Source organism: Carassius auratus, unplaced genomic scaffold, assembly GCF_003368295.1.
Source record: "Carassius auratus strain Wakin unplaced genomic scaffold, ASM336829v1 scaf_tig00217344, whole genome shotgun sequence".
Lineage (NCBI taxonomy): Eukaryota > Metazoa > Chordata > Actinopteri > Cypriniformes > Cyprinidae > Carassius > Carassius auratus.
In genome coordinates this window covers 30015-43054 of record NW_020529016.1, presented here as the reverse complement: position 1 = coordinate 43054, position 13040 = coordinate 30015, and the positions used below count along the sequence as shown (strand labels likewise).

At 35.4% G+C, this 13040-nt stretch overlaps 1 protein-coding gene across 1 annotated transcript; it reads right to left on the bottom strand.

The window, feature by feature from the left end:
- Positions 1–10763: 10763 nt before the first annotated feature.
- On the bottom strand, positions 10764–12935 carry LOC113100740 (uncharacterized). The gene is made up of 5 exons (XM_026265329.1): positions 12856–12935; positions 12534–12751; positions 12170–12329; positions 11528–11667; positions 10764–10917 (listed from the first exon to the last, which is right to left on the bottom strand). The coding sequence occupies exons 1-5, from the start codon at positions 12926–12928 to the stop codon at positions 10900–10902; spliced, it is 609 nt and encodes a 202-aa protein (XP_026121114.1). The 5' UTR covers positions 12929–12935; the 3' UTR covers positions 10764–10899.
- Positions 12936–13040: the final 105 nt, after the last annotated feature.

Here is a 13040-nt window from a genome sequence, read left to right as displayed (position 1 = left end):
CCCATCCCCTCTCCCACACATTCACACAAACTCAGCACACACACTTAACACACAAACACACACACACACACACACACACACACACACACACACACACACACACACACACACACACACACACACATTACCCAGAGGGACAGAGTGACATCAGATGTATGGTAGTTTTTTAATTTTCTATCATCCATATAGTGTTGTATAGTCATGAAACTATGCATATTTCCTCAGCATGACTTGTCTTCTATGTGTACATTTTGTTGAAGTGTTTAGAAGCTGCACTTAAAAAAATAAAAGACATTTACTGGTTCCTTTTTTACTGTTATTTCAAAAAATCACCATGACAAAACCATTCAAGCTATCCAAAATTAATTCGCACCTGTTCTGTAAAATACATTCTTTAAACAGTGGTAAAAGAGGATGTGGTGCTGATCCTTCAAAAGTCACTCCAAACTTATCTGTCCATAAAGCCTATAAAGAATTATTCTTAATACACAGTATTTCACAATACTTCAGCATATTATTCTAATTAAGTGAGGGTCATTTTATCAGTAAAATACATATTATTTTTCTTTGAAAGATTTCTATAAATGATTTAAATCATACTTGTTTCTACAATAATTATTTAAAAGTAATCATATAGCGCCATCTGGTGGCCATTATTGGCACTAAGAATTGCAAGCTTGATTTATATGTTATGATAGTTTTAATTTTAAGCTGGCTCTTGAAAATGATAAAGCTATGAAACTTACTGTGCTTCTTTCAAATGATTACTTCTACGTATATAAAAAATTATGAAGAGTTGGAATGAAGAATGTTAAAGATATAGTAAAATAACTATTGTATTTTTTTATGTTACTTTAATAAATCGGTATGGCCACACAATTTAAGGTATCCTAAACCCATTCGCAATTTAACATCTTCAGTATATTGGCATCATGTTGAAAAAGTTTGGTGTGAACTACTTGTGTCTTCTTGGAGGAGTATGATTCATTTACAGGCTGATTTGATCATAAATCCACAATAAAATTTCTGAGTTCTGTATCAATCTGTGTTGTTGTTTGTTTATTTTCATTTTTTTTATTTTTCATAGGAAGATAACTGACCCTTTACTCTCCTTTTTAATAAATGTGCTTATAAACCAAGATCAAGCTATTTATAGCTGTATTTATAAGCTGCTTATTAATGACTATTTAAGTTGGGACAAGACTTTATAAAGCATGAACTGACTATTTACTAATGAGTGCAGTTATTATAAAGTGTTACCAATGCATTTACTAATGTTAACAAATTAGACATTATTTTACAGTGTTATAAAATCCTTTAATGACTTATAAGCATTTGTGAAAGTTCTGCTTACATTACAGCTTAGTCTTCATCTGTGAGCAGAACAATTTTACTGTTACATCCATGAGATTATGTAAATTAAGATAAATGTCATGTCACAGGATGGAATAGGTCAGTATCAAATGAGATTGAAATTATTATTTGCAGCACAAATAAGTATTTTTAGAATTTTGTTTTTAATTCCTGAAACTGTCAGAAAAGGATAAGGCCTAAGAGATTTCTTAAGCTGTAATGAAAACAGCAATGTTAGCAAAAGCAACAAAAAATAACAATTTAAAATAAAAAAATGTTCTGGTGATTAAAGAGATGATTAAGTCTCTCTCTCTCTCTCTTTCTCTCTCTCTCTCTTTCTCTCTCTCTCATTGTGTCTGCCACTCAGCTCATGCCCATCCCCCACTCACAGACACACACACACACACACACACACACACACACACTCAGTCAGCACACATACATTCCTCAAACAGAGGGACAGAGTGAGTTGAGATGTCTGACAGTTTTTTAATTTTCTTTTAATCATACAGTGTTGTAAAGTCATGAAACTATGCATATGTCCTCAGAATGATTTGATCTCTGTATGATTTTTTTTTTTAAGTGTTTGGAAGCTGCAATTTAAAAATACAAGACAATTAATGATTCCCTTTTTACTGTCATTTCAAAAAATCACCACGACAAAACCATTCAAGCTAACCAAAATCCGTTCGCAATTTAAGTTCCTCAATGTTTTTTCAACATGTAGACAAAGTTTGGTGAGTATAGTGAACATTTCCTGTGAGGAGTATGCATTAAATCAGAGCTCAATTTAAATATTCAAATCAAAATAGCCGACTTCCTGTTGGTCGTAGCTGATGACTGTGAATTAGAAAGTTGTCCGTCTTGAAAAGAACAATTTATGTACCAAGTTTGGTGTCTGTAGCTAAAACTAACCCCCCCACTTTTGACAAAAGGTGGCGCTATAGAGTGCCTCCTTCACACCCTTTTAAAAGCTTTTACCATTGTCTAGCTATCACTAATACTGATATGTGTTTTGAGTTTCATGTAAATCTGAGCTTGCTGTCTGCCTCAAACTCACCATAACAGAACATTCAAGTTTGAAACGTTGCCATGGCAACACTATATCAGATATCAATGTCCCCACAACAGATTTACATCGGCTGTGTTTTGTCATTATTCTAATGAAGTTTTAAGTAAATAGAGTAAAAATAAGATGCTGAATTCAAAGCATTTGGAAAATGACACACTTCCTGCTGCCAGTTGGTGGCGCTATAATGTTGACTCTTAATAGTCACATATATACGATCGGTATCATACAACGAACAAACCAATGAAGTTTGATCAAATTCAGGAAAGGTATGTGGATGTTATTAGACATTTCCTGTTTCTTATTTCTCGCCATAATTTCCATGCCTTGCCACGGGCAAACCGTTCGAGATATCAAAAATCCCCTCGCAATTTTTCATCCCCAATGTCTTGAGATCATGTTCACAGAGTTTCATAGCGAACGGGTTGAAAACCTCAGAGGAGTATTTCAAATTCCAGAGCATGCTTTTTTTAAACAGCCCTGAATAGCTGACTTCCTGTTGGGCGGAGCCTATGACATAAAGTGTGAAAGTTGTTCGGCTCAATGAGATCTATAAGTGTACTGAGTTTCATATAAATACATGAAAGTGTGTGTGAGCTATGGTTCAAGATTTCTGACTGTGTTCCAGGGGGCGCTATAGAGCCCCTGTGCCACGCCCGGGTCCCAGCCTCTGCAGCGTCCTGATGGCCGCAGATTCCAATGTGTGTGCCAATTTTTAAGAGTTTTTGAGCATGTTAAGGCCCCCAAAAACTCCCGGAAGGTTTAATAAAAAATAAAAAAAATAATAAGAAGAAGAATAATCCTTAGAAGAACAATAGGGCTCTTCGCCCCTTCGGGCTTGAGCCCTAATTAAAGCTGCAAGCAGCGATGAACGGGCCCTCGCACCCGGGCTCACCACCAGCGAGTTGCTTTAGTAAAAAGGTGAACGGTGAGAAATATGCATTTAATGTCATAAATATAAGTGGAATATATCAAAGTATATCCCATATATGTGCCAATCTTACCGTTGCCAGCAGGTGGCGCTATCATTATAATGGAATATTGGCCTTCAGATGTGTTCAGGCCAGGACTCTTATCAAACATGTGAAGTTTGGAGAAGATTGAACATTTTATGCTTGAGTTACAAACAACTTCTCTTGCTGTGGCAAGACATCAAATTTCGTCAAGGCGCCATGGAAACGCCCTTTAACAAAAACTCAAGATCTCCAAAAGTTAACATTGCAGAGGCCTTTAGATTAGACTGACCACAAAATATATGTTAATCCCAAAAAAATTATAGGAGTAGTTTGTCGCAGCGTAAAACATGTCACTTCCTGTTGCCAATAGGTGGCGCTATGACTATAACTGAATGTGGGCATGTAGATCTGTTAAGGGCAGAAGTTTTATCTAACATGTGAAGTTTGGGGCAGATTGGACATTGTATGTCTGAGTTACAGCAACTTCCTTTTTCATGGCGAAACATCGAAATTTGTCAGGCCGCCATGGACACGCCCTTTAATGAAATCTAAAGATCTTCGCAATTTAACATCGCAAAGGGCTTAATATTACACTGACCAGGTTTGGTGTTGATCTGAATAAATCTCTAGGAGGAGTTCGTTAAAGTACAACCCCTGAAAATGGCAAAAACAACGCCAATTTTGCAGAGAAAATTATAAATAACTGACTTCCTGTTGGGATTCGGATTTCGTACCAAGATACTTTTTTGTAGATATTGGTGTGTTACATGTGTGTACCGATTTTTGTACATGTACGTGAAACATAGCTCGAGGCGCACTCCGTTGAATGCGTATAGGTGGCGCTATTGAGCCATTTTGCCACACCCGATGGAATATTGGCCTTCAGATCTGTTCAGGCCAGGACTCTTATCACACATGTGAAGTTTGGGGAAGATCGGAATTTTTATGCCTAAGTTACAACATCTTTCATGCCCATGGCGAGACATCGAACTTTGTCATGGCGTCATGGACACGCCCTTTAGCGAAAACTCAGAATCTTCACAACTTAACATCGCACAGGCCTTTAGATTAGACTGACCACAAAAAAGACATTGATGTCAAAAATTTCTAGGAGTAGTTTGTTGCAGCGTAAAAAATGTCACTTCCTGTAGCCAATAGGTGGCGCTATGACTATAACTGAATATGGGCATGTCAATCTGTTTAGGTCAGGAGTCTTATCCAACATGTGAAGTTTGGGGCAGATTGGAGATTGTATGTCTGAGTTATAGCAACTTCCTGTTTCATGGCGAATCATCGAAATTCGCCAGGCCGCCACACACACGGCCTTCACCGAAAACTCAAAATCTTCGCAATTTAACATCGCAAAGGCCTTTAGATTAGGCATACCAAATTTGGTATTGATATGAATAAACCTCTAGGAGGAGTTCGTTAAAATACAAAGCCTGGAAATGACAAAAATGACACAAAATTTGCTCATAATATTAAAAATAACTGACTTCCTGTTGGATTTAGAATTTTGGTCCAAGAGTCATTTTTGTAGGTATTGGTGTGTTACATGTGTGTGCCAATTATCGTGCATGTACGTGAAACATAGCTCGAGGCGCACACCGTTGAACGTCTAAAGGTGGCGCTGTCGAGCCATTTTGCCACACCCACTTCTAAAACCCATATCAGACGTAAATTTTCGCCAGGTATGAGGTGTGTGCAAAGTTTCATGACTTTTTGAGCATGTTTAGGCCCTCAAAAATGCAATTCATTTCGGAGAAGCGGAATAATAATAATAAATATAGCTGCAAGCAGCGATGGCGGGCTTTAAGCCGTCAGTGCAACACCACCCCGGTGGCATCGGGAAAACTGTGCCCAGCGGGCATAAGCATTTACAGTAACCCTCTGGCAATCAAATTTTAAGGGATATGGCAGTTAAAGGGTTAATCCGACCCGTCTAGACTTTGAAATCACATACACAGAACAATACATATAACTTTAGTAACACTTTATTTTAATATATATAAAAAAATTATAAGTTGTGCATCGTAGCTGACACCTAAATGAACACATTACAATTGGTTTATGACTGCAAGTCTTTCTCCTCAAATGCTATTGAGCTTCAAATTTGCTTTTGAGCCCATGTGAAAAAGTAACATAATTTACATATGACTTACAGTTTGTTTTAATAAATATCAAACATTCAATTTAATGGTGCATTATAGCTGTCTCCTAGATGAACAATTACAGTTGTTTTTATGACTGTAAGTCATTCTCTTCAAATGCTACTGACGTTAGAAAAGTGTTTAACAATATCACATGTAACTTTAGAGACGGTCCCTAAATTTGAGACTCTCGAATGTCCAATGTCAAGCCAACTTTATGCCTGTTTTTGTTTTGTTTTTTACTTTATTTTTCTTTTCTCTGTGCCGGATTGCTGATGTCTTTTACCCGGGCATAGATGTCCATCCATCAATTACGAACATTCATCCGCAAATGTCCGAGCGGTCGCGAGCGCGGATGGGAGAATGTCGCATGTTTTATTTTTTTTGAGCTACTGGGATGGTGCCCCCTCTGGGAGTTGGTGCCCTATGGAGACTGCGTATTCTGCACATAGGGAGCGGCGGTACTATCTGGAAGATATATTCTTCAAACCGTCGTACAAGAGGAGGTGATGCTAGTACTTCAAGAATCTCTCAAAACCTATCTGTTCATAAAGCCTATATATAAAGTCTTAATATAGTATTCCACAATATGTTGTGCTATTCTAATATTATTGTGGTTTTTTATTGACATTGTTATTTGCTGTTATTTTTTGTTTTAATATTGTTACTGTTGTTACTTGTTGTACGGTGACCTTGAGTGGTTTGAAAGGCGCCTTAAATAAAATGCATTATTATTATTATTATTATTATTATTATTATTATTATTATTATTATTAGCTGTACACTTGATAAAAAACAATTAAATATAAACGTATGCAATTGTGTATATATATATATATATATATATATATATATATATATATATATATATATATATAGTGTACAGTTTTCTTTTATTGCATCTTGAAATAAATGTTTCTGAGTTCTGTGTTTGTTTATTTTTTTTATTTTTATTTTTTTAGGAAGATTACAGCCTTTAATCTCCTCAAAATAAATGTGCATATAAACCATGAACAATTTAATTATAGCTGTATTTATAAAATGCTTACTAATGACTATTAATTTTGGAAGTAGGCTAGCAACAGTTGATGTTGAGGCCTAAGATATTTCTTAAGCTGTAATGATGAAAAAACAACAACAACACCAAATTGCTTTCTTTTCTGCTGGTGATTAAAGAGATGATTAAGTCTCCCTCCCTCTCTCTCTCTCACTCTCTCTCTGACACCAAGCCCATCCCCTCTCCCACACATTCACACAAACTCAGCACACACACTTAACACACACACACTTAACACACAAACACACACACGCACGCACACACACACACACACACACACACACACACACACACACACACACACACACACACACACACACACACACACACACACACATTACCCAGAGGGACAGAGTGACATCAGATGTATGGTAGTTTTTTAATTTTCTATCATCCATATAGTATTGTATAGTCATGAAACTATTTATATTTCCTCAGAATGACTTGTCTTCTATGTGTACATTTTGTTGAAGTGTTTAGAAGCTGCACTTAAAAAAATAAAAGACATTTACTGGTTCCTTTTTTACTGTTATTTCAAAAAATCACCATGACAAAACCATTCAAGCTATCCAAAATTCATTCGCACCTGTTCTGTAAGAAAATTATTTAAACAGTGGTAAAAGAGGATGTGGTGCTGATCCTTCAAGAGTCACTCCAAACTTATCTGTCCATAAAGCCTATAAAGAAATATTCTTAATACACAGTATTTCACAATACTTCAGCATATTATTCTAATTATGTGAGGGTCATTTTATCAGTAAAATACATAAAATTCATATTATTTTTCTTTGAAAGATTTCTATAAATGATTTAAATCATACTTGTTTCTACAATAATTATTTAAAAGTGATCCTATAGCTCCATCTGGTGGCCATTATTGGTACTAAGAATTGCAAGCTTGATTTATATGTTATGATAGTTTTAATTTTATGCTGGCTCTTGAAAATGATAAAGCTATGAAACTTACTGTGCTTCCTTCAAATGATGACTTCTACGTATATAAAAAAATTATGAAGAGTTGGAATTAAAATTTTTAAAGATATAGTAAAATAACTATTGTATTTTTTTTATGTTACTTGAATAAATCTCTATGGCCACACCATTTAAGGTATCCTAAACCCATTCGCAATTTAACATCTTCAGTATATGGCTTCATGTTAAAAAAGTTTGGTGTGAACTACTTGTGTCTTCTTGGAGGAGAATGAATTCATTTACAGGCTGAGTTTATCATAAATCCACAATAACATTTCTGAGTTCTGTGTCCAATCTGTGTTGTTGTTTGTTTATTTTTATTTTTTTTTTATTTTTCTTAGGAAGATAACTGACCCTTTACTCTCCTTTTTAATAAATGACCTATTTATAGCTGTATTTATAAACTGCTTACTACTGACTATTAATATTGGGACAAGGCTTTATGAAGCATGAACTGACTATTTACTAATGAGTGCAGTTATTATAAAGTGTTTTCAATGCATTTGCTAATGTTAACAAATTAGACATTATTTTACAGTGTTATCAAATCCCTTAAATGATTTGTAAGTGTTTTGTAATGATTTTATTGACCTAAAAGCATTTGTGAAAGTTCTGCTTGCATTAGAGCTTAGTCTTGATCTGTGAGCTGAACAGATTTACTGTTACATCCATGAGATTATGTAAATTCAAATAAATATCATGTCACAGGATGTCAGAGGTCAGTATCAAATTAGTTTGAAATTATTATTTGCAGCACAAATAAGGTTTTTTAGGATTTTTAAAAATCCCTAAAACTGTCAGAAAAGGATAAGGCCTAAGATTTCTATGTGAGTGGCTAAATTTGTTTGTTTTTATAACTATAATGCATAAACTATGAAACTATACAAAATGTATAAAAAAGTACAAGTTATTCTTTTCCAATGTTTTTTATTTATTTAAATTTAAAAAATTAGCCTACAGCGATCTTTCTAAACATTTTGAATAAAACCTGTCAATATTTATTATAGACCACTATAACTGTGTATAATCTAACAAACGAGTTTATTATGAAAATAAAAGCGTGTACACCAGATAAATTGGACGATAAAGAAATTGCTAACAATAGTATAATAGAGCATGTTTTAGGTTTTTAGGCGTTTAGATGCAGAAATGGACAAATCAAATGTAAAATCAAATGTAATTGATTTAATTAAATATAGATTAAGTCTTGTTAGAGCAAAATAATAAATAAATACGTACACACATTAAAAAAGCAGCCAAGATGAATGAGTTTAATTTTTTATATAGATTAAAATTGAAGACAGAAGCAGCTGGTATATGCGGTCACTTAATATTAAAATCCAGTAGATCCACTTCAGATTTATTTCTCAACAGTTTATGTTCACGTGGCTGTTTTCGTTTATATTAGCCAAGCTATTATGTATTTTGAAATAATCTTGTCCGTGATGTGTTCGTTCTTACGACGAAAGGCAGAATCCTGCAGCTCGAGAGAGAAATGTTATTCTGCCAGTCGCGCTTTCAAATAGTCTTGCACACTTAAACGGGTCACAAACACCTGCATTTAGCTCGTGTAGTGTTATAATGGATGTATTGTGTGCATTTATGGCAATAATTTATTTTGAAAAGCTCTTAAACAAGAATAAATTCGTTTGTTTTGAACTTGTGACACTGTGCGCGCTGATCGGAGGCAGTGATTTCATATAGGCAGCCGCGAATATTTCATTTTCACACAAACAGTTCAAAAACATCTTAATTTAGCTCTTGGTGTGCTCTAATTGGTGAATTGTGTGATATCGCTGCAATACTTTATTTTTATTAGCTATAAAACAAGAATAAACTCGTTTTTTTCTGAGCTCATCATTCCACACGCTCCTGCTCAGAGCGGTGATTCATCTCTCGTGTTTCTCACGTATCACTGACCACACATCAATTATTAATGAGCCCTGACCTTATAATAATCATATATGTTGGTTTAGCTTGTCAGTGTGAATTAAATCCAAGTATTTATTTGTATTTTAACCGATTTAAAATCGAAACCAAAAGACAGTCTCCTCCCTTTTTTATTCCGGTAACTACACCTGTAGGGGCGCTATTTCTCTCAGACAATGGAAGTCTAAGCACACACACTCAAACAGAGGGACAGAGTGATATGAGATGTCTGACAGTTTTTTAATTTTCTGTTATCCATACAGTGTTGTAAAGTCATGAAACTATGCATATTTACTCAGAATAACTTTTTTTCTTTATGAAAAAAGGTTTTGAAGTGTTTGGAATTTAAAAATGCAGGAAAATTAATAATTCCATCTTTATTGTCATTTTAAAAAATCCCCACGACAAAACCATCCAAGCTATCCAAAACCCATTCACAATTTAAGTTCCTCAATGTTTTTTCAACATGTAGACCAAGTTTGGTGTGTATAGTGTCCCAGATAGCAAAATTTATCTGGGCCAGATCTGGCCCAGACACGTCGTAAGTTCTGGGCCAGATCCACGCAACAGACCTGGGCCGGTGTCTTTTGGCACAACGGGCCAATACCGGCACGGATCCGTTTTTCCTTATCCGGACCAGAACTGGGCCAACCCCGGATTCCTTTATGGCAATTTGGCCCAAATGCGGGCCAGATCAGGTCCAGTTCTGTTTTGGATCTGGTCCAGAATCATGCCGGATCAGGGCTAGCTCATATTGTAGAACGTACATCCCCCCCCCCACACACACACGCTCTCTCTCTCTCTCTCTCTCTCTCTCTAAAGTAGTATACATACAATATCTAGAATTTAAAGAATCTTGTCATATATATTATCTAATATCTTATGGTCTCATGCCACTGAATATTTTTCTTTAGGTTTTAACATGAAATGCTCAGGCAATTAAATGTTGAAAGTACTACTTTAGATAGACAATTAATTTAAAACACCTTTTTAAACTAAAATACCACCTGATAAATTAGTGTTAGCACTAAATCACAGCCACTACTTCACAATAATCATGCATTCAAAAAAACTAATTGGAAACAAAAGATTAAAACAGTGGTAAATAATAATAATAATGCTATGTTTATTTTATATAGCACATTTCATACAACTCAAGGTCGCTTTATAATGAAGTACAAATAAACATGACATAGAAAGATGACAGAAATTATAAAAATAAACTGAGAATGGTAATAATAGAAGTCAGGGAAATAAGTGACAAAAAGATATGTTGGTCTTCTTTCTTGAGTAGAAAGAGGCAGCAAAAAGCTGCATCAAAAAAATGTTCATATTATGAACCGCAGACCCATCATGAACCAAACAGAACGGGTAGCAAAGCCATGGAACAACAAACCCATTCACATGTGCGATTTAATTCCCATGAGATATCTGCAAACAAAAGACCAAAAAGAAAGCTGTTAGTTTTGTTGAGATCTATTGAAGCACTGTTCAGAGACAGTCACAGACAATGATTAACATGTGAAATACATGTTGTCTTCAGCGAAGGCTTAACTGATAGATGGATCCTGCATTCCTAATGCTAGGTACACACAAAGATAATCAGGCTGATTTTGGGCTGATATCCCCCTTCCGACAATCCTAGCTATGTCCTGATTATCTTGATGGTTCTACAGATTATCTTATCATATTTTCTCTTGGTGTGAGGTGTGTTAAGAGTGTCCAAACCTGATTGGAAGAATGTTGGACCCGCGAATCATAAATATTCAACATGTTTAATATTTATGATCAGAAATCCTGATGTGTGGGGGGAACCCCGATGACAAACACATGTACGCTCTGGAGATTATCACGTGAAACTAAACAATATCCAATCAGAAAGCGAGATGAAAATGTGGTCTATCACATTTTGAAAATCATATAAAATGTAAAGAATCTTTTGGTGTGTACCCAGGATAAGGTGACCATTAGTTCTCGGGAAACCACCCTGATGGCTAGTAAAATGCGAAAGCCTCTTATGCTGTTTATATCTGAAATTTACCTCAGTTAATGCCTCTTTGGCTCTTTCACGTTCTTTCCGGCCGCCGCCACGGTCAGAGGCAAGATTGAACCAACGGATAGCGTAAGAATCGATGTCAGTATCTGCTGCTCCGGTAGAGGACGGGTTACTCCTTACAGCTCCTGATGAAAAACAAAATATGTGCAATAAACATCTCAAACTTCCCCAGACTACTAAGCTCCTAAATGATAGTTCTTCAGTTATACATTGTCCATCAATTAAGGGATAAATGGGTATATCAACGATTTAAATATTCATTTAAAGGGAAACATATACCGGCAAAACAAATCCAATACTCCTGATGATACATTGAGGTTTTATTAATTTGCTGGTATATGTATTACTCTCAAAGTGACGGTAGCATTGACTTCCATTATAAGAATTACAGAGGACCACAGCTTCATTTAAACATCTTTACGGTTCAACAGAAGAAAAAAAGACACCTACATCTTGAATAGCCCGAGAGTGAGTAAATTAACAGAAAATTAAACATTTGGGGTGAACCATTCCTAGAAATTAATTTTAAGAAATAGTAATATCTTAGCCATAAATATTATTTAGGTTGTGGAGATGGTTTATGAAATACTCTTAACACTCAGCTTCTTGGTATCGTATTATACTTACTGATCAACAAACTTCTTGTGTGCATTTCTTTGAAACACTTCTTCCCATTGACTCCTTTCCAGTTAATTTTTTTAGCTACTGAATCTGAGAAAAGCCTATGAAGTATGTTCCAGGTGATTCTTTTGGTGTTTTGTCCTCCAACAGCACCCAGAGCAGATATCTGAAAAGACAAACATATATTATATAAAACTGTATCATTCTATTTTCTGTTTTGATTAATGATCTGAAAATATAGATGAGAGCAGTGAGTACTTTATAAGCACAGAATAAATTTGTACAACAATTGTGAAGTAGCATTAATAATAATAATAATAATAAATAATAATAATAATAATAATAATAATAATAATAATAAAAGACACACCATGTTTTGTTTAGCCCGTGCGTTTCTTGAATCTTTAAGCCACTCCTCCAGCTCCTCAACTTCAGGCATAGTGGCCAGTGGAACACTGATATTGTGAGGCATTTCAGCCACAGGATTTTCTGTCCCCAGTCGTGCAGCAAGATTACTGACAGCAAAGGCAAGCTGTGTTTGCTGTTCCTTAACATTTTCTAACAATGTTAGAATGTGCAGCTGTGCAGCTACAAAAAGAGTTAAGAAAGCATTTAAAGACCAAAAATACAAAGTTTTCTTAATATATATAATTAGAAAAATTGTAGAATGTTTTATATTTAAAGGATTTTACCAGAGCAAGGAATAGGTCCAGTGCCCATCTTCCCCAGTCTAAACGTGGGCCTGAAGGAATGCTCCTTTGACATTTGAGGCATGGCAGAGATGTGGCCCATAGAGCTGGATGGCCTGTCAGAGGTAGGTGTAGCAACTGGAGGCACTGAGACCAGGGAGAGACAAGATGAACTCATAGTTTTTGCC